Source organism: Henckelia pumila, chromosome 1 (assembly GCF_033568475.1).
Source record: "Henckelia pumila isolate YLH828 chromosome 1, ASM3356847v2, whole genome shotgun sequence".
NCBI lineage: Eukaryota > Viridiplantae > Streptophyta > Magnoliopsida > Lamiales > Gesneriaceae > Henckelia > Henckelia pumila.
Genome location: NC_133120.1, coordinates 93,153,629 through 93,178,980, shown reverse-complemented (window position 1 = coordinate 93,178,980; position 25,352 = coordinate 93,153,629). Strand labels below are relative to the sequence as shown.

The 25,352-nt window shown below is 33.1% G+C and overlaps 3 protein-coding genes, 1 long non-coding RNA gene and 1 pseudogene across 20 annotated transcripts; 3 read left to right on the top strand and 2 right to left on the bottom strand.

Annotated features, from left to right (window-relative positions):
• The first annotated feature begins 2,247 nt into the window (after nt 1-2,247).
• On the top strand, nt 2,248-4,000 carry LOC140868921 (GATA transcription factor 9-like; annotated as a pseudogene).
• A 5,281-nt stretch (nt 4,001-9,281) lies between these two features.
• On the top strand, nt 9,282-11,074 carry LOC140876406 (CASP-like protein 3A1). The gene is given in 4 exon segments (XM_073280356.1): nt 9,282-9,560; nt 10,399-10,534; nt 10,858-11,013; nt 11,015-11,074. Coding segments are annotated over 4 exon segments (624 nt in total). The 5' UTR covers nt 9,282-9,288.
• A 501-nt stretch (nt 11,075-11,575) lies between these two features.
• LOC140875088 (CASP-like protein 3A1) lies at nt 11,576-17,894 on the top strand. Its single transcript, XM_073278633.1, has 3 exons — nt 11,576-11,839; nt 17,270-17,405; nt 17,561-17,894. Exons 1-3 carry the CDS (start codon nt 11,616-11,618, stop codon nt 17,741-17,743), a joined length of 543 nt encoding a protein of 180 aa, XP_073134734.1. The 5' UTR covers nt 11,576-11,615; the 3' UTR covers nt 17,744-17,894.
• LOC140875089 (uncharacterized) lies at nt 13,069-16,956 on the bottom strand. 9 transcript variants are annotated; one of them, XR_012148326.1, is made up of 9 exons: nt 16,695-16,955; nt 16,103-16,166; nt 15,876-15,993; nt 15,641-15,794; nt 15,419-15,522; nt 14,843-14,896; nt 14,250-14,389; nt 13,940-14,100; nt 13,069-13,344 (listed from the first exon to the last, which is right to left on the bottom strand). It is a non-coding gene; the product is annotated as an uncharacterized lncRNA (long non-coding RNA). The 9 variants fall into 9 exon arrangements; XR_012148321.1 differs by having other exon boundaries at nt 14,250-14,545; nt 16,103-16,956; XR_012148323.1 differs by having other exon boundaries at nt 14,250-14,540; nt 16,103-16,956.
• Nucleotides 17,895-19,868: 1,974 nt separating the features above from the next.
• On the bottom strand, nt 19,869-25,111 carry LOC140874605 (uncharacterized). Of its 9 annotated transcripts, none has more exons than XR_012148165.1 (10): nt 24,714-25,111; nt 24,565-24,626; nt 23,834-23,899; nt 23,401-23,538; nt 23,101-23,246; nt 22,738-22,953; nt 21,295-21,413; nt 20,926-21,040; nt 20,376-20,409; nt 19,869-20,082 (listed from the first exon to the last, which is right to left on the bottom strand). XR_012148165.1 is itself a non-coding variant. In XM_073277921.1 (7 exons), exons 4-7 carry the CDS (start codon nt 23,108-23,110, stop codon nt 21,008-21,010), a joined length of 378 nt encoding a protein of 125 aa, XP_073134022.1. In that variant the 5' UTR covers nt 23,111-23,246; nt 23,401-23,538; nt 23,834-23,899; nt 24,565-25,111; the 3' UTR covers nt 20,416-21,007. The 9 variants fall into 9 exon arrangements, 1 of the variants encoding a protein (XP_073134022.1); XR_012148166.1 differs by having other exon boundaries at nt 24,780-25,111; XR_012148167.1 differs by having other exon boundaries at nt 23,834-23,934; nt 24,812-25,111.
• Nucleotides 25,112-25,352: the final 241 nt, after the last annotated feature.

The window sequence follows — 25,352 nt, the reverse complement described above, 5'->3', positions numbered from 1 at the left end:
GTTATTTTACGTAATCAAACATTTTGCGTATATATAATTATTACATTCAAAATATAGATAAAATTTAAGTCAAGTGAACGCATCTTGTTCGATGTAACATATACTTTCTCGTCCAGTTCCCTCCTCGACCCTCGTTATGTCGATTTACAGCGGAAACGGATAGCATTTGTTTTGGTGAGAAGATTATTATTTTAATTACCTTCAAAGTAAGTTGAATATATTTATGGAATTGCCTCACTTTATTAGCCAGCCATTTTGTACATTAATTTGTATGATTTGAGCTGGCTGGCATATTAGCTCACCAACTTTTGATATGAAAATATTGAGATTTTTTAGGGGAAAATCGGGAGGATGACTGAGCAGGTAGAATGAGAAGGGAATAAAGATTTGTAGGGAATAGCATTGGCACTGGACCTCATCATGAGAGTCTTGCATGCGCCTCCTCGTTTGTATTAATTACTATTACATATTTTCACAAATATATTATTGCTTTTTCTAATATTTAATGTTTCTTATATCCTATTTTAAGTAATGTTTTTTACAGAAACATATTTATATAAAGCCGACAAAAAAGAACGGTATACTTTTAAGTCGTAGTAAAATGAAAAATATTAATATGAAAAATTTATTCATACAAAAATTATTAAAATTGTTTGATATGAAAATTTATTTCTCTATTTATAAATAAACTATTAAAAAATTCGAGCTAATTATAATTGTAAAAAAAATAAAAATGGGTTACACGTTCTTTAGGGATTTCGAATCGACATTAGTAGATAAATGTTTTGACAAAAGTCATACATGGTGGTGTGTCTATTGTGGTTTACATACGATTTCATTAGTTCAAGAATTTAACTCTTGGGCATCAAAAATTTCCTATATATTCTCATAATCTAAAAATAAATAAATGTTATATTTTTTTAAAATATTCTCATAATCTAAAAATAAATAAATGTTACATTTTTAAAAAAAATTAAAATTAGACGCCTTCCGTATGTTGTACATTACTTAGACATGATTAAAATTATTAGTTGCACGACATCAGCATTGACTATAGAGTCGCCATGTTCCTCGCTGTCCTTTCGTTTTAGAACATTAAAGTTTAACGTAATGGGATCAATTTTTACTTTTATTTAAAAACAACCATCCGATTTTTAAGTTTTTTTCCCGAGTTGTAATATCTTTTATTATTTATTAAGTGTGGGCATATTAAAATAATTAATTGATATCTTGATTTATTTTTAAAAATATTTAAATTCGCATCATCCCACTTCTCCACATTTTTTACGTTTTTTATTCCCACCCAAATCTCAAACATATTCATTCCTCTTTTTTTTATAGCATACATATTGTATGTGCTTATTTGCTAATATATCATGGATGATGTAGCAAATCATTCGCGCTCGCTCCATATTCGTGAGGAAATTAGAAGCTGCTTTTGTAGGCAATTGTATGTACATTTGGATTTAAGTATCAGAATATTATACTCATGTTAACATGAACTATAATAAATTTTTTATAACGAAAATACATGTAAAGATTTTTTTTTATCTAGCGTTCCTAATATTGATAGTGCCAATTGTGGGGGAAAAAAGAAAGGTCCTTTGATGAGGAGATGCTCTACTGGATTTTAAATTGAGAAGTCCATAATAAGTTATTTTGGAAACTAACTTCTAATCAAAAGGATCAAAACTATTGGAGAAATTTTATGTATTTTTAGGAGAATGTAATGATAACAAATATTTATTGGTGGAACACAATCTAACAGCCCCACAGTCATGCCTACTCCTGCTTTCCCATCACATCATCATTTTCATTTCCATGTTTTTTTTTAGTTGGAAATGTGAAACTCATTAAATTCAAAATGATTACTTTAAATCCCCTGAAAATCTTCTTTTTGCAAATCCAATTTAATATCTTGACAGGGTAATTGGTTTTCCATTAGCACAAAACTTCTATTCACTGGGCGCTTTATCCGATTGCTACATTATCTAGTCTTATTGCGTGACAGAGGAGACCTGGCCAGCCCAGTTTGTAGTACCGATTTGTGAATAGAAGTAAATTAATGGGCTAGTTGAATGGGACCCCCGAGGCCCACGGTTTTTATACTAGCCATCATAAAAATCCCTTCCCATTTAAAGATTAATTATTGTTTTGCTTGGATTGTGGATCCCATTTTCACCATCCCCCCTTTTAAAAATAAAAAAAAAAATTATTAATTATTATGTGAAGATACTTATAAGTGAAATGATCTGTAATAAAAATCAATTTTATATTAATTTGAAGTAAATTTAGTCGTTTGGAAAGTGAGGGAAAATTTAGTATACACGATAAATTATAGGGCTAATTTGCATCCACACCCTTATGTGAAAAGTCTAAAAGTCAAAAAAAACCCCCTAAAAAATATTAAATAGGCTAATGCATCCCTCAGTTTTTAAAAATGTAGCACACTTTTAACCCCTATGTAATATACAAATTCAGGCACATTTATACCCGTTTTCATAAGGTTTTTTTATGCTAATTTTTTTAAAACATAGGGTCAAACCATGCTATTAATTTTACACAGGGTGTTTAATTAATGACTGCCTTTTAAACTTTTCCACAGGGGGATGTGAATGCAATTAGCCCCATATTTATATATTTACTTTTCTCAAATTATCAAATTATCTAGATAAAAAGAAAATATAACCGTAAAATTTACATATAATAATAGATAACCTCAAATTTTAGTCAATTATTGCTTGAATATTTTATGTTATGACCATGAAGCAATGCATGTGCATGGGGGAATGTGGATTTTAAAAGATAATTTGCATTTCCACCCCTACCCCCCCCCGGTTTTTTATTTTTTTTTTTTTTTTTTCCCCAAAAAGTTTCAGTCATCAAAAGCCAACCATTTTCCCACCATCCTTCACACTTCCACCCTTTTTCCTCTCTACTACTTCTCTGCGGAAAACAAAAAAAAAAAAAAGGAAAAAGAATAAAAAGCAGTTAACTTTTAGAAAAATCCCATTCATATTATGGATACTGTATCTGTCTCAAAGATTACCCAAAATTTTCTTCGGCGAACGATGAAACAGTCACTCAGTTCAACTATAATAATGGCTTCAATTTCAGGGTGGATGATATGCTGGATTTTCCAAAGGAGGAGTTCGATTCCTGCCACACCTCCACCATTACGGCGGTTGACAGCTGTAACTCGTCGCTTTCCGGCGGCGTCGACGAACAGTTTAACGACGACGTTAGAATGAACGAGTCTCAGTTCTCTGAAAATGAACTGTGTGAACCGGTAAGTTCACAGTCCAATTTCAAATAAAATTTGAAATTACCGAGTAAATTAGTTTAATTTCTAATTCCGTTTCGCAAATCTTGGTCAACACAGTATGATGATTTAGCGGAGCTTGAATGGCTCTCGAATTTCGTGGAGGAATCATACCAAACCGACGATCTCCACCTATTCATCCCTATCACCGCCGTCGCCGAGAAGAGCTCCGCCTCGGAAAGCTGTTTCCAACCGCCAATTCCACGCAGAACTCGCCGCCCCCAATCTTCCCCAACGACGTCGTAATCCCCGCCAAAGCACGCAGCAAACGTTCGCGAGCCGTACCCTGCGACTGGTCCCACTCGCCTCCTCCGTATCTCGCCGCCTTCGAGACCCCAAACGGCGCCGTCGAGCAGAAGGGAACCCTCCGGCAAAAAATGCCTCCACTGCGCGTCCGACAAGACCCCGCAGTGGAGAGCAGGCCCAATGGGCCCAAAAACTTTGTGCAACGCATGTGGAGTGAGATTCAAGTCCGGGTCGTCTCGTACCCGAATACCGACCCGCTTCCAGCCCGACCTTTCTTTCCTCCAAGCATTCGAATTCGCACCGCAAAGTTTTGGAGCTCCGAAGACAAAAACACCCTCAATCAGTAGAAAACCTATCCGAAACGGTTGTGATGATTTGTTGATTGCTCCTCGTGTCACCATCGACGGCCCAGATACAGGGCTCTTGATCTAAGGCGCATGTACGTTTTTAACACTAATAATAGAATAAAATTATACTAAATAAATATGCAGCATCTTTATTTATAAACTAGAGTACTAATTGAGTTTTAATGTCAACTTTGGGCTTTGTAAAACGATTTCATACATTTATTATTTTAATTAATTTACGCCATAAAATATTTTTGAAATTTGCAATGAGATAGACAGAAGGTGACAAATTGAAAGAAGCAATGAAAACAATTAATAGTTTGAAATGCGTGCAAGGGATATATATATATATATAAATAACATATGTGTAGACTGTAGTGAAGGGTGCTGTGTGCCTGTGTCTATTATTTCCTTGAATATTGGGCATTGCACATGGAGGGCCACATGCTCTTCCCTCCCCATATTTGTAGCTTTCACTTTGTACATCTGTCTCTAAATTTATAGCAAACAAACAATCAAATCTTAATTGATCATGGATTTGCGGATGATCCATTAATCGCGCAAATAATTGAAGAAATGAACTACAATTATTCGTATTTTAGGAAATAATTCAATACCTATAATTTTCAACATTAATATTATATGGTCACGAAGAGAAGGGCTTTTTAATTTCAATCTTTGTACAACATTTTAATAATTTTTATGTATGAGCAATTTGAGCGGTGGAGCAAATTAATGTTGCGGTCTACGTACGATACGAACATGGTCTCTCCTCCTTTTGCATTGGTCCCGACGGAAAAGAAAAAAAAAAGGATTTTAAATTCGAATTTAGTGACCACCATATATCTTAATTCTAATGAATTTATAGGAGTAACAAATAACTTAACATTGATTGCGGCGAATAATTGACCTCTCGATTTAGAATTTAATGCTGGAAACATGTTGATAAAGATGAAAGATAAGTAATATATTCTTTCTTTTTTCTTTTTGGTTCTTTGAAGTTAATGCTCAAGACGTGATATTTGTATCATCAATAGACTAAGGAGCGTTTAGTATAACAATTAAATGTTATTTAAGTTTAAAATATATATCAATTATATTTCCCATAATAAATTATACTAGCTAATTCGTATATATATGTTGAAGATTGATTACTCGAAACCATTAGAAGTTAGAACCAACGCATAAACAAGCACAAACAATTCACTCACATAAATCAAGAATGACCAACATGGGCTTTAGGATTTTTATCTTCAATTTTGTTAAATTTCAATTTTAGTTCGCTATCTTTGGGTTTTTTTTTTTTTTTTGGCAGCTTTCATCTTTCTTTCGACTTGGCTTTGACATGCATGGAAACAATGCATTACTGGTATGACACTGAAGTATATAGTGACACATTAGCACTTCCAATAAAAAAAAGTAGAATTACAAAAAAAAAATTTGTGTGACTAAAACTGAAATTTGATAACATAAAGAATCAAAATTATAAAATGATAAATTTGCATGACTAAAATGCAATTTTCCTCCCAAAAAAGTGAAGTTGTGCATTAGAATTAAGAAGATGAACTAGGCTTAATTTCGGTGTCAAAATTAAGTTTTATTGGATTAAGTAAAACAATTTAACATATGTCATAAAAAAATTTTGAGGATGAGCAATAACCTAAGACTGGTCTAAACTAGATCCGTCCTTGTTGAGAAGTATCGCGAAGCAATGAGATTAAAATTCATGAATAGTTGGCTTTAGGACAAGTAGGAGATTGTTAGAGTAGTTGCGCTGCAAGCTAACTGTTGGCTAGAGATTTTATTGACTCAAGTATAACAAATAATTTTTATTTTAATACAATTACTTTTTTATTCAATTCTGATATTTATTATCTGTATAGCAATGCAAGTTACATAAATAAATAAAGACATTGAACATATTATAAAAAATAAATATGAGGTCTACATACGATACGAACATGGTCTCCTCCTTTCGCATTGGTCCCAACCGAAAAGAAAAATAAAAAGATTTTAAATTCGAATTTAGTGGACACCGTCGTAATTCTAATGAATTTATAACTAACAAATAATTTAACATGGATTGCAGCGAATAATTGACCTCTCAATTTAGGGAATCGAATATATATATATATTATTTATATTTATATTTATCGATCACATCGTACGCTGTACCAAGTATACTTGCATGGATATGCGATTAGAATTAAATGCTGGAAACATGTTGAGAAATATGAAAAGATAATTCTTACCTTCTTACCTTCTTTTTTTCTTTTTTGTTCTTTGAAGTTAATGCTCAAGACGTACGTGATATTTGTATCAATAGACTAAGGAGCATATAGTATAACAATTAAATGTTATTAAAGTTTAAAATATATATCAATGTTATATTTCTCATATTACTATACTAGCTAATTCGTGATATATATATATACATTTCAAAAGCCACGTTTTGATTGTTATCGTTGTGCTATGCAACACTCAGGGACGGAACTATATGGGGAGCTAGGCTGAGCTTCAGCCCAGTCTAGCCCAGCCCATATAGTTAGTGTGTGTATATATATATATATATATATATATATTTATTGAGTTAGTTATATATATTAATTGCAATTGATTGGATTTTTTAATTTATTGATATATGTGAGTTTTATTTAAATATTTAGGCTTATAAAATTTGTGTTTATATAGATCATTTCATGGAACATTCAATATATTGAACATTATATGCTATTGAGTACAAAATAACATCATAAATTCAAAGTAAATCTATAATTATGTATATTATCCCATTAAAAAAATTATACTTTATAAAATATAAAACAATTATTCAACTTATTTTAAAGAGAAATTTTTTTGATTCATTAACCATCAAATTTTCAAAATATTTTATAAAATATAATTTAATTATTAAAATAAATTCACTGTTGAATATATAAAATATTTATAAGGATATTGATATATTAAAATTTTGTGTCATTACTAGCATGATTGATATTCAATTTTTTTTAAAATCATAAACAAGTTGAAAGATATATGAATAATAAAATATTAACATAAATCTAATATGTATATTGACCTTATGAGTTTTATTCATATTTTTTTAATGTAAAATTAGCCCTTCCTTACCGCAAAATCTTGGTTACGTCCCTGGCAACACTCCAACTAATAACTAATAAGGCCATCTCCTTTTACCAACATATATATAGCTCCGATACGATCACTTGGAACAAACACAATGAATTAATGTGGTTCCAAGTACATTGCATGTGCCTGTAATATAGCCCCCGAAAGTGCATGAATTTTGACATACATGCGCCAATTAATATATGCACGTTTGAGTGGGGAAGAGGATCACATGCACTTATTGGATGCGCATGCACCATGTTTTCTCTTGCTATATATATATATATTATTCAAGTGTACGTGTGATGTATGTGGTATACTGTGCCCCATGCATGTCTAGCTCCATTTTCCTGTCACTCCCCCTCGACATGAATCGTAACTTCAGGTACAAATAATGCATACACTATCCCACCATCGCCCGAGGCGATTACAGTAGTACTGTTTCCGGAGTACATATTAATATTTTAGTTTCGTGCATGTATTGCCAAAAGAAAAAAAAAAGGTGATTATTGGTTTTTGACTTGAAATAATAATTTTTATGTGTTTTTTTGAACCTTGATTATGCACAATAAATTAACATATGCTTAGTTTATTCGAAATCCAAAAGCTAGTAGCTAGGATACTGGTATGCTCCGACAAAATTATGGATCATTCTAATAAAAGTCAGTAGAACCATATATTTATCAAACATTACCAGCTTTTGAATATATTTTCAACTTGTCATTTTTGTTTTCAAACAATATAGATCTGATTTTTTTTTTCAACTTCTTCATAATTTATAAATTTAATAACAAAAAAAAAAAACGTGATATTTTGTTAAGGTTTCGTTTAGACATGCACATTTTTTAAAATATTTTTATAAAATATTTTAAAAAATATTTTAAGAATAAATATGTGTTCGAACAACTATTTTATAAAAATATTTTAGCATTTCAAAAGTAATGTTATTCATATTTTCATTTCACGGTGCAATTCTAAAAACGCCTTTAAAGTGTTCTTTAATTAAAAACTATATTTTAAGAACAAATTTTCAAAAACATTTTACAAAAAATTATCCAAACACATACTCTAAGTTTTTCACACATATAAAATACTGAAAATATTTTTAAAGTATATGTCCAAACGGAAACTAAATTTGACGCCCGGGGGTGACGAGGGCGAGTAGTGATAGGTGCCAAGAGGTTGCAAGGACAATATTGGGCGGCTCCTGGAAGGCTTATAAGAGAAAGAAGATATGAATGAACTTATCCCGTACTGAAATGAGAGGGATTCTGAGATTGTGTTGACATGGAACTTCACGGTTGAGGAGGGATTAAACTATATGAAAGATACTACTCATATTAAGAAGATGCATTTTTTTTTATAGCTCTTCTCTTAAGAAATTTATGTTAAGGGTTGCTTGACTTGGAGTAGTTACAGGATGAGTGACTCCCGGATAAGTTTTTTGAGGGTGAATGTGAACGAGGACACGAGCATGCTGAAAAGACTCGTTTTGATATCGTAGGATAATCGTCGAATTTGAAGCATTACACTAAAACTCTCATATATATATATATATTTTTTTACTGATAGCTGATTTATGATGTTTGATTAACATAAAGAAAAGTAGAGTCTTGCGTTTTGGTAAATAAGACGCCATTTTTTTGAGTCTTGATGTTCTGTTTATTGAAGAAGCTTATCTTGAATGTCTACATGACGCGTCTGGGCCTAGAGCTGTGGTGTTGTGCCGTATGAGTCGGGCCAATATGGGATTAATTAGTGTGAGTTTTAAGGTCACAACTCACATCTACCCACGACCCACTAATCTTTGTGTTGGATCGGCCCAATTAAACTATGGACTACGTACATGATAAGTTGAAGTTTTTGTTAAATTTGGACCGCCTGCACAATGCAATTCAAATCTAGCTTTCCATTCTTCTCACGTTTCATATGTGTATATGAATTTTCAAATAGAATACGTGATTGATTTATAAAAATAAACGAAATTCTTATGGAGTCAAGGAATACATCTTTACTCAAAATTATTTAATTTGTCCACTTTATTTGAAAAACCCATTTCATGATTTACAATGTATAATTAATTCATATATAATTTAATTTCACGTGATGTTGTAAAAACTAGAACCTAGATATTCCCATATTTGCCACGTGTCACTCCCCAAAAACTAGCCGGAAATGTATACAATTAAGTCCCCTTCATTTTTCATTCAAGCCAAAAGAAACTAAGAAAGAAAGAAAAGGTTAGAGATGACGAGGAATAATAATGGGTCCAGAAACGGGGTGGATGTGGTAATTGAGCTGACGGAGACGAGGGCGGACGGTGGGCCGAGGAACGGCGGTCAGGAGGTGGCTGGGTACCGGAAATCTGACGTCATGCATGTGTTGATCCGGTGGTTGTGTATGTTGACAAGCATGGGAGGCATGTTGGTGATGATCACAGCCAAGCAGGCTTCCACCATTTCCCTTTACGGCTTCGACATCCCCGTCGATTCCCAGTGGTCTTTCTCCGACTCCTTCGAGTATGTTTCTTAATTTTTTTTTTTTTTTTGGCATCAAACTAGCTAATTTGTCACTCGACAAAATTATAATTCCAATTTTTTTATCAACATAATATATACACCTTAATTAATTTGGTACGTACGAAAAGGCCTTGTACCATATGCATCCGATCCTGTACTGTTTGGTTTAAGGTTTTTGTTTGGTTTAAGTTATATTATAATTTGAGTTTTTACATAAAAAAAAAAAAAAAACAAACAGAAAAGTCCAGTGGGAAATTATATTTTGAGTACTGGGTGAATATTGGTCATGGGTTCATTTTCATTCATGCAACGGGACCTGGGAGTGGTGATAAAACTAGAAAAGTCGTAATAAATACGAAATCGATGTGTTTGTATAATTAAGATTATATATTGGTGTCTTAATCCTATTTTTTTTTTAATGATACCATTATGTCAATTTATTTGCTCATCACGAAATTGTCCTTGTTATAATATGGAGACAGAAGTCAGGAAAGGGCCCTCTTTCTTAACGCCATACACCAGAGTGTATAAAAACAAGAACCCGTGAATCCACTTTAATTATCTTTTGAAATTCCATTTATATTCTCCTTCAAAACAAATAGCCACAAAAGTAAGGAATATAAACACGTACTAGGCGCTAGCTGATCATTATATATATATATATGGCTATATTATTACTATATATGATTCATTATTGAAGTGTACCTTGTTAAACTTGAAATCTTTAAAAATTAAATATGGTGCAAATTAATTAAGGAGAAAACGCAACAAGAAATGGATGAAAAAGAGTAGTTGAGTAATGTAAATTTTGTGTTGACATAATAATCATAATAATCAGGTATCTGGTGGGAGTATGTGGCGTGGTGGCATTTCATTCATTGGTTCAATTGGTCGGAAAATTGCGGGGAATGTTGAGCAAACCTCCCATCATTCCTTCTAGGAATCAGGCATGGCTCATTTTTGCTGCAGATCAGGTAATATATATTGTAGTAAAGCCTCCCACGCTATGCATGTACATTATAATTATATTTTAATATCAAATGTTGATTTGTTGTTTAAAATAATTAAAGATATTATGATGAGGAAATTAAAATTAATGTATGCCAAACCAACAGTGGTTATAGTGAGAGGCTCTTGCTTATTATGTTGGTGCAGATGTGTCTCAATTTCATTGAAACACGAGTACTTTCCTTGATTAATTTCTAGGCACGATATATAAATTATACACTATACATTTACAAAAAAAAAAATGATATGAGTAAATTAAAGTAACGTATATGTATATTCATGGATGCAGATGTTTGCATATGCTATGATGAGTGCAGGATCAGCTGCATCAGGCGTGACGAACTTGAACCGAACAGGGATCCGTCATTCGGACCTTCCGGATTTCTGCAAGCCCTTGCATTCTTTCTGTGATCATGTTGCTGTGGCCATAGCCTTGACGTTTTTTAAGCTGCTTCTTGCTTGCTGTTTCTGTGGTTCTTGATGTTGCGTGGCTATCGGAGCACTGATCGATTCGGTTTTCATTTCGTTTTAGGTTTCAATATTTTCTCATGGTTTCGAACTTAGCCTTGTTCATTAATGTGGATGGATTATGTACTTGCACGAATCATGTATTAGTCTATTATGTTCTTTTAGTTGGTTTACATCTGTTGTTTGTATGGGATGACTAATTCAAGTGAAATCCTTTGCTAGCTAGCTAGCTACAAGCCAAAAAATATTGTTATATGTATTACTTTTCTAGATATTTTACAAATCAAAAACAATGATTGAATATAAATTTAAAAAGTTGGGTTTGATTTAATTTCACACATAATTATAAAATCATTTCTTCACTTGAAAAAAAAAAACATTAAGAGCAGTTATACGGACCCATCATTTTAATTTCACGTAATGTTGTAAATATATATGCCACGTGTCACTCCCTCTGTTTAAAACCAAAAGCTAGCCGAAAATGTACTATATATATAACTTCATAGCCCTCCAATAATGCATTGCACTCCATTTTTCATTCAAACCAAAGAAACTAAGAAAGAAAGAAAAGGTGAGATCATGGCGAGGAATGGGTCCAGAGAAGGGGTGGATGTGGTCATTGAGACGAGGGCGGATGGTGGGCGGAGGAACGGCGGCCAGGAGGTGGCTGGGTACGGGAAAGCTGACGTCATGCATGCGTTGATCCGATTGTTGTGTGCGTCGACAAGCTTAACAGGCGTGTTAGTGATGATGACAGCGAAGCTGCAGGCTTCCACCATTTCCCGCGGTTATGACTCCCAATGGTACGTACCTCTTTCTCCGACTCCTTAATTAATTCCAGTATATTTATTTATTTATTCCCTTTGGGCCGCATCAAACTTATCACTCGAAAAGGCTGGCATCAAACTTATCACTCGTGTGTAAATGTTTTCGTCAATGTTATTTGTTTCCATGATCGAATTTGGGAAAGTCCAGTATGAAGAAATATTTTGAGCACTGGTGGCCGGTGAATATTGGTTCATTCATGCACGGTGATAAAACTAGAAAGTCGTACCTAATAAATACGAAATTGATATGTGTCTATACAATTAAGGTAATATATTGCTTTCTTAATCCTATTTTGTTTTAATGATACCATTATCTCAATTTATTTCCTTATCATGACTCTGTAATGTCAACTTTTATGGGAATTTTGCTTTTGTCCTTGTCATAATTAACCCCCCCCTCAAACGGTTGTATAATGGAGACACAACTCTGAAAAGGCCGCTGATCTTTAATTATCTTTTTGAAATTCAATATATATTCACGTTCAAAACAAATAGCTATAGCTGGCCAGAGAATTAAATTAAGGAAGATATATATATAAATACATAATTCTAGCTCATATATATGGCTATGAAGTGTACGGCCTTGTTAAACTTAAAATATTTAAAAAAAATTAAATATGGTGCAAATTAAGGAAAAAACCCCAACATTAAATGGATGAAAATGAGTCGTTGAGTAATGTACACTAGTAGAATTTCTGCCTATTATTTCAGATATTAACTGAAGTAATAGACATATTAGTACCGAAGTAGATGCACGTAAAATAAAAGGGTATTTTTAACTTCGCATTAAAACCGAATTAACAGATCGATAATTACCGAAGTCTTTGCATGGTCCAAAAAACCCAAATCGGTTCGAAATTGGACCACTACCGAAGTAAAAAACACGTATATTACTTCATCAAATTTGTAAATAACGAAGTATTTAATCCTCTATTACTTCACACATTATACAATTATCAAAGTAAAATAAATATACGACTTCACAATTTTTGAATTGTGGTGATATTGAAGTAATTCATCATATAAAGAATTTCAATTACCGAAGTAATTGCTACGAACGACTTCACTAATTTTAAATATGGCGAAGTAGATATTTTCTTCTACTTCACCACAAATTAAATTTTTCGAAGTGTTTTTGTTATATATATTATTCACCATTTTATTTATAGTATACAAGTAATAGACAACAACAATAACACAATATCTAAAACTACAAATGATTAATTAGATTCATAAAATCATCCATCCATACAAAAAATGATAAATATTCACAAATCCACAAATCACGTATAAAACCTAAAAATGTATCCGCAAAACAAAAAATGTTTCCACAAATATATCCTATAAATCCACAATATAAACAAGTTTATCTAAACGTACACTACCCATTTAGGCACCGACATAGAAGTAGACGAATTTGCTCCATTTACTTCTGACTTGGTCATATTGAGATTGATTGTAATATCGGTTGTTGATTAATCCTGTAAATCCCAATGGCAGCAGCTTAGAACAATAATAAATCAAAGCATATCATAAAGAATAATCGTGAATATTTTTTCTGAGGAAATATATGCTAAACCTTCAACAAGCAAAAAGGTATAATTGGAGCTATGTTGTCAAAATTTCCTCAACTTTATTATCCATATTTAATTAACAAGAGAATACATGGATGGTTAATTTCCTCACTGAATCATTAATCAGTGCATTTGGACATGTTAAGTAAAGAATCAAAGAAGGATGACAATGAGGGTCTAATGATGAAAGTAGCTGCCAGGCTTCACATTTATTTTCTGGAAAATCATTATGACTCTTTAAGTATACCACTTCTCTATCAGTTACACTGCAAACAATATTAACCTATATAAATTCTACCATCTCAAACAATCCATGTTCAAATAATATTTCATCACATTATTATGTGGCCCAAGGGACTTTCTAATTAAACTGCTTTTTCTATACTGGAAAACAGTCAAATATTGCATATGCAATCGATTATCACCTGATTCACCCTGGCTAAAACAATACATGTAAACTATGAATAACATTTGATGTAAAAGCTCTAAGCTCGAGAGTTACATTTCATTATTCTTGTTGGGGAACTGCTTTCTAGCTTCGTATGCAATATGTACAGCTCGCATAACTCCCCAGCAAAATCCATAGGTTTCAGCAAGCTTCACATTAACATTCCCCCAGCTGTACTTGTACCCATTCTCCTTCAATTTTTTTTACGGTGTCGCCTGAAATGATACTCCAAAAGCAGGAATCAATACGAAGTCTATGAAAATTAACCAATTGAGCTGAAGCAATCAGAAAAATACTAATTTTATTTAAAAAAACATTTTCTACTATCTTTCATCAGAAAGAGTAAAGAGCACAATTACTAAACTCGTTGACAATTGTATTGATAGCAGTTAGAGACTGGTCCTTTGGGCAGAAGCCGTCAACAATATCACCAAAATTAATCACAAACTTCAGCTGTTGTTCATTCCATTGTTTGTTGCTCTTTGCAAAACAAGCAAGCTATGCCTGTAATAGTGTGGAACGCCAAGGAATGAGCGGCCATCAGGTATTTCAGCATACTGGACATATGATATCACCCCGAAGGAAACCAAAGGTTGCCTCCCTTGAGAGCTAACTACTCCATTAGCATAACCCATTGAGCAACAAGAAAAGAATCCTGGACTATTTAAAATGAAAGTGGTGAAACCATCACCATGAACAAGGACCTGGAATTCCATATTTTGCCCAAACACTCTCTTTCTCTCAGATTTGGTAAAATAAAATAAGACGAGCAAACAAGAACTTTACAACAGTTTACTGATATATAGCACCATTTCGATTAGTAAAAAGTAAATATACAATTGTACGAACAAGAGTATCCACAGCCCGAGAACCAATCACAGTTTGTAAAGGAATATCCCTACCCGGAAATCGTCTGACAAACTTAGCAATAAAATCATGTGAAGCTTGGTGTGTTACCTCCACTATGCAAGTTCCACAACTTCCAGCACCTCCACTGTTAATCACTTTACCCTATCCAAATCAAACAAAGTGCAAGTTTTTAATGGAGGAAGATACAAAAATTATGAAAAATAAAAAGGTGAAATTGTTAAGAATTCGAGCATCTGGAAGATAAAAATCATTTTGTACCCCTAAATTTTTTTGTAAAGAGTGCAACATTGCAATAAAAATTAATGCATATCCATATTTATCATATTCGTTGGATTAAAATTATCATGCGAATTTGATCCAACTATTGTATAAATTATGTTGAATATGAAATAGAATCAATTGGTAACCATTTAATTATCAATCAAAAAATATTAAATAATAAAAAAAATAAAACATTGTCGCATGACACATAATTTAACATCAAGCAAATCAACCCAACTCCTATCGTGCATGTTTATTATTTCAAAAATAACTTCGTGTCTTTACCTCTTCTCATTTATTTAACATTCATTCATAAAAGATAACTTATTTGTAGAAAAATCAGTATATATGCCAGCAAAAAATATATCAGCCAACGTTTTCTCCACAAAAAAGTTCAAGTACTTGCTCAAGCTATGTATCTGCTCCAAAGCACGCTCATTTTCATCCGCATCACCCGAATTCAATATCTTCTTTTTCTTCGATATTTGACTCTTGATACTCATTATCTGCAGTCGTCACGCAAAAATTCACCATCAAAATACACTGATACAATCATAAAAACATTGAGAAAACAAGCTTAAGATACACATACATTTCCAAAAATTAAAATATAGAAAAAAGAACCTTTCTGTGAGGCCATCGTGATAAGCCTTCCTACTGTATATCTTTTTTTATGGCGGATGTTCATACATTCATTCCTTAGATGTCACACTGATAGGAAGATGGAAGTACTCTGTCAAATCCTTCAGTTTCAATTTCCCTTCCCTTTTCCTCTAATCTACTCATGTTTTACCATTGTGAAAATAATTAGAACACAATACTAAAGAATAAAATGTACGGAGGAAGAACGAAAACGCACACTTTCTTGGACAATATCATACAATCCTGTGCAGAAATGTGACACTTAGTTAATCTTACTATGCTTCCCTCCCCGACTGGTTTGTTTAAACTGTCCTTTGTGTTCGTATCTGTGATTGCTGCATCCAAAAACAAGAACACCAACAGTACTAGATCATCTTAGGAACAATATGTCTCGCATTTTTCTCCCTGAATCTCCACAAAACAGATACGAATAATGTTTCATACCTTGGAAAAGGCCAGGATATTAATTGCCATATCCATAAAGCACATCCCAGCAACACTAAGTATGCTAATAATGAATCGGAAATAGAAGTAAAATAGATAGAAATTGTAAAACATCACATGTTATGAAGTGCTGATAAATTCTTCTAAACCACCCCCACAATCACAAGTGACTAAAATATTTAGAGATTTTATTCAAAAATATTAACTTGAAAGTAACAATGATAACAAAATCAAAATTTTCCTTCATGAATTTTGCACCTTTGGATGCAAGAGTCATCATTCACGTAGCCTTTATTCACACATAGACAAGCAAACACCAAGAAGAAGAAAAAAATAAGAAATAACTCAAAATTCCCGAATTTAGTATACTCAGTAAAAAGATAAATTTGTTCAAAATTCCCAAATTCAATATCACGAGGATTAAAACCATCAAAATCACCAGAAAAGACCAGATTGCAGCTGGTTCAATTGGAAAACATTGGGCATGACTCAGATATATTCTAAGCTTTGAATTACAGCTGACGATAAAAACCAGAAATCGGAGTGAAATCACCAGAAGAAACAAAGAAGAACAGCGCACAACTTCACTCACGATCGACTATGGTTCCGACCAAAATTTGGATCTCGATTCGTCCATTACAAGCCACAATCGGGGTAAACAAGGTATAAGATGGGTAAAGGGTGGTTGGGCTATCCGTCTCCGAACTTGTGCAGACGGAATTGATGACAAAAACGAGCAGGGAAGAAGCCGACGGGAATGGCTAGGGTTGAAGAAGAAAGGGCATCGCGCGGTGGATTTTTTTACGGTACGAGTGAGAAAAAGTTTGAAGAAAATGAAGGTGAAAGGCAGAAGTCCAGCTTCCGGACATATTTTTACTTCGGCATTTTTAAATTTAATTTTTCTTTTTACCATTTTACTTCATTAAATATAATATGCCGAGGTAAAATGTTAATCAAAATTATTAGTGAAGCCCGGGTTTTATAAACTCTGAAGTAAAATGTGTGTGTTTACTTCGCCACTGTTATTACCGAAGTTGATTGTTACATATTACTTCGTAATTAATAAATGCTGAAGTAAAAATTGGCGAAGTAAAAACCCACAATTCTACTAGTGCGTAAATTTTGTGTTGACAAAATAAAAATATTAAAAATCCTCATCATCATCAGGTTTCTGGTCGGAATGTGTGGCGTGGTGGCAATTCATTCATTTTGTCAAATGTGCATAAAATTGGGGGGAATGTTGAGCAAACCTCCCATCATTCCTTCTAGGAAAAATGGATGGACCCTTTTTGCTGCAGATCTGGTATGGTAAATCCTCCCATGCACACAAATGCATGTACATAATTATATTTTAATATCAAATGTTTGTTGATATTTTTATTCTATACATTTACAAAAAAAAATTAATATGAGTAATTTAACGTATGTGTATATATATAAATATATTCATGGCTGCAGGTAAATGCACTCGCTTTGACGAGTGCAGGATTAAATGCATCACGTCTCCTTCCGGATTTCTGCCAGCCCTTGCATTCTTTCTGTGATCTTGTCTATGTGGCCCTAGTCTTGACCTTCATAAGCTGTTCATTTCTGTATGTTTCTGTTGTTTTTGATGTTGTGTGGCTAGCATCCGAGCACTGATCCATCGGTTCAAGTTATAATTTCATGTCGTTTTCGGTTTCGATTTCTCGTGGTTTCGAACATTAGCTTGTTCATTAATGTGGATCTATATATTATGCACTTGCAAGAATCATGTATGCATGTATTCGTCTATTATTATGTAGTTTACTTTATATTTATATATGTTGTTTGTATGGGATCGAGGAGTACTAATTCAAGTGAAATCTTTTGCTTGCTAGCTAGCTACAAGTCATGTGTTCTTATATATAATTGTGAATTGATTAATGTAAATTGTAATTAGTATATCATGCGAGCGTTTAATATATCTTACATGCATAACCAAAATTTAATATTTTGTTCCAGAGATATATAAACTATGATATATATGGAAGATAATAAAATGTGTTTTCAAGTACACGCTGTCACAATTTTTATGTGAAATATGTAAAACCAATTCAAGGGCGGACTTGTTATATGGGCAAAACTGGGCCCTCTACCAGCAGTTTGCAAGCCCAAAATGTTTGTATAGCACAATAACACACGTAAAACTAATTATAAATGGGCTATGATATTTATAAAACTCTAACAAAAGCGACACCGTCCAGATAGTGGAAAAGTGAGGATACTATCACGGCCGTAACATCTATGAGCTCAATGAGGCCTCCGACTCAAGGCCAAGCCCTGGAAGGGGCCCAAAATAATATTTTTTTTTTAAAAAAAAATTTCTATACATATGTTGATTTAGTGGTGCATTGAAAAAAAAAATCTAGTATAATATTAATATTAAATAAAAAAATTTTGTTCCAATAATTTCTGTTATCTATATTATTATCTTATAAAGAATTAGACCATTGAAGTAACAATTTTTGGTGTCTTGGTGTAACATTATCCAATTTTCACAAAATTTGAATTATTTAAGTATTTTAAAATCCATATCTATACTTATAAATTTTTAAATAGTTATACCACTCTTAATAAAAAATAGTGTTAAAATTTATTGATTTGAAAATAAATTTTTTTTTATCATATTTAAATAATTATTTTAATGTTAAAAGCACGCAATGTGTGCAGAGTGGCACTAGTAATTGATTAAGACTTATATTCTTTTCACATTCGGTTTGAACAATTTAAATAATTTAAAAAACTTTTGGATTTATGTTAAATTTGAAGAAATTAAAAAATGTATCTTTAACTAGTTTGATGAAGTGGAGCTTTAACATTTAACATTAAGACATTAATGATGATGATTTGTGTTCGAAGTTGATGGTCATGAGATGAGATTTATCAAATGTAAAAAGAGCAATTGATTTGCTACAATGTTTGACAAAACTGAATTATTTATTCACAATACTTATATTGTCTATAAGATTTTATTAAACATATCAATAACAATTGACCGGCAGAAAAAATCTTTTCAAAATTGAATTTAATCAAAATTATTTTCGATCAACAATGACACGTGATAGATTAAATAAGCTAGCTAACTATGTTATATATACAAAGAAATTATCCGACAACTATTGTACATAGATTTGAAAATATTATCATCTCTAAAACAGCTAGACAGATAATATATAGTTATGTAATTATTTCAAATATTTGCTAACTTTTTATTGGTGTTATATATTGTTCCAGGTATATTAATTTTTATTTTTTTGAAATAATTAATTTATTGTTTATTGTATTTGTTATCTACGAACAAAACTTTACAATTATTTACCCAAATAATAGGGTCCACTTTGTTACTTTCGCATCAGGCCCATCTGACACAGGTACGGCGCTAAATACTATCACTGCAACTTAACTCGTCCAGTTTCGGTCTTCAACGCACTACAACAAAAACGGGATACGACAACGGATATAATCTGTTGTCGTTGCTTTCAAAAGACATCCGTTGTCTTTTTCTTGAAACCGTTGTCTTTTCCTTGAAACGACAACGGTTTTTATCCGTTGTCGTATATAGAACTTTTAACAACATCGAAAATTACAACAGTTTTAAAATGACAAAGACAACGGATTTTATCCGTTGTCGTAGCTCGAAAAAAAAACAAAAAAAAATAATTTTAATATACAAATTTTTAATATTATAAATGAAACAAAAATTAAAATTTTTAAAATAAAATTTAATATACAATTTTTCAATATTACAAATCAATATTCTAATTCTAAATTCTAAATCAATATACACTAGAAAATATATCGATCGAGTTATGAATTAATCTATATAAATTAACACGGAACTTTCCTATACATTGAGTTATGAACTAATCTATATAATTAACTCGGAACATTCCTTCTAGATTAACATCCACCATTATCCCTTGCATCCCGACTATCTGCACAACTTGCATCCCGACTATCTGCACGAGGCTTGTTTACAATTAGAAACAAAACAATAAATGAAATGTGCACTAAGTTAACAACATTATTTTTTTCAATAAAAGGCATGGATAATAAGTGAATAAGAAAATTCTCAATTCTGTTGTGTAAATAGACTAGGTTTAGTAAATTTTTTTACATGCAATGACACATGGTTGTAGTGCAGCAAAGCAACATCACAATATTGCAGCCAATTGGACATCATGAGACAAAGATAATTTGATGTGCGTGCTTGCATGGTACAGAAATGAGGAAATTAATGAAAAATGAATACCCTTTGGAATGTCTTTCAGTGCAGTTCCACGACCCTGAAACCAAAAATAAACATGCCACAAGTTAATTCATCTACAATATTCCAAGAAACTTAATTTCAACCTTGAAGACATTGTAGCTGTAGTGGCATAGAGATTTAAATAATACTAATTAAACAACAAAAAGTAACATGTAAAACTGTCAATCATCATGTTAAAGGACATGATCAAATGGTTCATAGTAGGGACTACCATTATCTCTGGACATTAGCCAAAAAAATCTTAATTGACCCACGAAAACTGTAGCTAAGATCTCGAAACATAGAAGACAAAAATGCATGGTTGATACGAGAAAGATGTAATGATATGTAACATGCACGTACATATAGGCTCAAAATAGGTGTTGCAACAGCTAAATGAAAGAAAGAATAACACAAGGAATCCGAGGAAGCAACAGATGAGCAAATATTGCCTATTAGACTAATAAACTCGCAGAAACAAGCCTGACAATACATAGCCCAAGATTTGAATTTTGATCATTTGAACAAAAAAAGAAAAAAGAAAATCTACAACCTTGATCCCCTATCAAACAACAAACGAGGCGGAATCATTATACGCAGTGATTTTATTCATTCTGCTACCGAATGTCATTGCTTTAAAGTTCTCCCAGTGCTTTCTTTATATCTTCCTGCAAGAAAGTATGGAAATTTCCATGTCATACAGGAACCCTGAATATAAGTTCTATATAACTCTGCTCTGAAATTAAAATTTTAAATTTAGTTAGTTATTTTATATAATTGTAAATTTGTCTGTCCCTATGCCTCGGAACTCCCCGGACGCTATCTTGTTTTCACTATTTAAACAGGGGATGCAATTATATAAGCATGTTAAAATTCCAACAATCTTTTTAAAGAAAAAAAACTTCCAACACAGAATTATTACCTTCTGAAAGATAGGGTATTCGGCCTTGAATCTGGTGCAAGCAAATTGTTCTGCTTCTTGGCTTGTTCCCGGTTCTTGATGCAAGAATTGATTACAAGGGCAAGCCAATATCTCAAAACCTGTGACAGTCTCATAATATGAATAATACAGGTACATTTCAAATCTTCTCATACACTTGTTATTATATCATGTACTCTACCTAGGTGGTGGTAAAGGAGGGAATTCAGAGTGAGAGCAACGAACTAGCCATCATATCATGCATGTTCATAATAGATAGAACATAATTACCAAAAAGCGAAAGAGAACAGAGGTGCTAAAGGCATTAATAACCAGATACAGAACCTGCGTAAATTACATGCATGCATTCAGAATAAATGCCTATTGGCCAATCAAATTCTCGAAAGGCGCAAGTTGAGAAAGATTTTCGAGATGAGGGTCATTAACAGTTGATTAATTAATATATATATAGGAACGTAATTCAAAGAATATGCACAATGTCCAAACACAACAACTTGAACATGTGCACTTGCTGGATCAAGCAGCCCAATTTCTATCTTATTAATTTTTTTATCTGCTGAGATTTTAGACTGGTACATCATTAATTACACATAATAAATCAATATATATATATATAAGCTTAGCTAGTACACTGATATTTGGAAAAACAAACCGACCATTTTACGCAGGTTTGATAACCACTATGCATACCAACAACACGAAACATACACATCTATAAATTTATCATCTCATCGATGATTCTAAAAAAAATACACGGCAATTATGAAAACCAAAATCAGCACCCATCTACTCCCTATCATCACGAGCAATCAATTGCAAGAGATTTAAAACAAGCATCCGCAAACACATACAAATTAATCCACCCAAAGATTTTAAAAAATGGAATCAAAGAAACGTAGGACGAAATGGGAGAGATGAACAATTGTCCATGCCATGCCCGGAGAACACCAGAAGACCGAGAGTACGACCAGCCATGAGAAGAATAATATGAGGATGTAGATGGTCCATACACCAGGATACATGAAACACTCCGTATTTCGATTCAGATCCATAAGGACAAGTTTTAATTTCAATTAATACACAAATTTTTAGTATAATTAATATATATATATATCTCAAAGTTGAAATATGAATTTTATCTCATAATTTGATGTCCCATGTTTCACATAAGAAGCCTCCAGTACAAACAACATGACAAGAAGTACGTACTTATATATATTGATGATCGATTTCTTGTAAGAAATCTTTGATTTGCTCATTTGGAAGGGTTATCACTGCAAGGTTAGTCGAAGCACATAAGAATCCCACCTTCAAAATAATTTGAGGACACATCAACTTAGATTTTATGTTAATTAATACATCATATTTCCTTCCCCCGAATCCTAGTTTGTAAAATGAAATAAAAAGACTTTCAAGAATAAATACCTTCAAGAATGTTAGCGGCGAGATCGAGATAAGAAAGAGACCTTAAATTCCCCAAAGAATCAGGAATCCCACCATCCAGCTTGTTATCGTCGAGATCCATAGAGGAAAGGGACACCAAATTTCCTAAAGAGTCGGGAATCCTGCCATCTAGCTTGTTGTAGGAGAGATGGAGCTCCAGAACAGATGCTAGATTTCCCAAAAATTCTGGAATCGGACCTTCAAAATAATTGGAATACATCTCAAATCAACTAGAACAATTGCTACAGTATTCCAAAAAAACTTAAATTTAATTAAACCTAGTTTTTTCCTTTCATTAATTGAAATTCAAATTCCTTGTGGAACAAAATAAGATAACAATAATACCCTCAAGCATGTTCTCGGAGAGATCAAGATGAGAAAGAGATCACATCAAATTCCCAAAAGCACGAGGAATCCCGCCATCCAGCTTGTTGTAGGAGAGATCAAGCTCCAGAAGGGCGCTAGACTCCCAAAAGACTCAGGAATCCGACCTTAAAATTCAATCAATCAGTGATGAGTTAATATCAATGGGATCGAGGAAAGTTATTACCTTAAAGATTGTTGTGAGAGAGAACAAGTTGCGAAAGGAATGTCAATATATAAAATCAATTAAATACAAAATAAATGAAGAAAAGAAGAGCATACAATGTACCGCTGGTAGAACTTGCGCTTGAAGTGATCGACATCAGATCTGGAAGACATGTGAGGAGGAAGGAGCACGTTTGACCAGTAGTCCGCCCACCGCACATCGTTCTCATAATCGTAACACTATCCCATGCCATGCTAGAAAGTAGAAAGAAAACTGTACAATTAACTAATATACACCAGGCAAAGAGAAATCTCCCACGCCCAAAGCCAACCATCGCACTTGAAAGCATAAATTCTCACAGAACAATTAAATTGGAGTGACATAAAAGTAACAATGATAGAATTCTCTTTTTATTTCACTCAAAAAGATATACAAAAGCAATTGAAATAGGACGTAAGAATAGACCATAAAATAAATTATTAAAGTTTAAAAGAACAATAAAAACAGTAAAATAACTTTTTGAGTAATCCTCAATCAATTACGGTATACCTGGCTAGCAACTGCCTCAGAATCCCCTTCCGATTCCCCTGATTTCTCCATCCCCTTAACTAGATTCTGCCACACACACGCCAAAAGAACTTTGAAAACAACTGTGAAACGTAGACGACACAAGACATGTATAGTGAATAGATTGCAGCACAAGGTAGCTTTACCATAAAAGACATTCATAACAACATGTTAGCATCGTGAAATTATGAGAACAGTCTTATCAATTAATTGGTCACCAATTTGCGTCTAAAGAATCATAAATGACTATGAAAGGCCAACAAATGAACCAAATTGAAGTCTTTTATTGGGCACTTAAAGTACCGAAGAGTTATTGATGCTCAATTTCCAGGTGGGTCTGCTTTTGTTAACAATTCTAAACCGTTTCGCAAGCTACTGTAACGACCATCAACGAATTCAGTTAAATTTAATACTGACTTGATATAAGAGATCAGAAAACAAAACTATGGGGACATATAGTTTTTCTCCAAATCGGACAAATCAGGGTAACCGGTATCTTTCTAATTCTCAAACAATTAAATAAGTAGGTCACAAAAAGTATTGCGAGATTCACAAATTTTTTCACCTCAACTTAAAGACAATATAACTCCACGACAAAAATTATACACACAGCTTACAGAAGCTCAACAAGGTAAATGAAGAGATTTATTTCAAATAATGTACACTGTATACAGCTGGATTCAGAATACAAAAAGAGGTGGAAGAACAAGTACCTGTAGTTCACCCAATACATCTGATAATTTCCCGTTCTTCATCAGTATGGTTCCCATATAACCTAATTGCACCAAATAAAATCAACCAAAACTCTCACAAAAAGTCGGATCAAACTCAAACATAAAAATTGCAACAAAGAAACACACACAAACAAGCACAATCTAGAGATACATGCTCCAACGATGAGGAGTATCCTCGAAACCCCTATCCCAACCTGCATAGTCATCGCTGAACGATCCGCAGTACCTTAGTTCAAAGGAGATAGTAATACAAACCCTAAAATCTTCAAAGAGACGGCGTAAAACCGAAACCCTAGCTACGGCAGAGGCGGAGCAAGCCAAAACAGGGCAGCCCCTGCCTCGAAGGAATCAATTGAAGACATGAAAAGTGTGGAGAGAGAAGAAGAAGGTGAAGAGCGTGCGATTTTCTTGGAGGAGTGGCCGGTTGGTGAGGATGAGAGGCGGCGGCGTAAGGAAGGGAGCGGAAGAGAGAAAGGAGGCGAAGAAGAATCGAATCAAGAAGCTGGGTGGGTTGAAGGGGCGACAGTTCGAGGTTGGGTTAGGGATTTTGTAGGTAAATGTGTATACATATATATTAAATATATATATGTTTAAAAAAAAAGAAAAAGAAAAGACAACGGTTTAAGAAAAGTGTTGTCTAAAACTACATAAAACAATAGAAAAAGACAACAGTTAAAAACAACCGTTGTCGTAGAACCCAAAAACCCACTCAAAGACAATGGTTAATAAAAACCGTTGTCGTAGGCCAAAAAAAAATTCTCATAGAC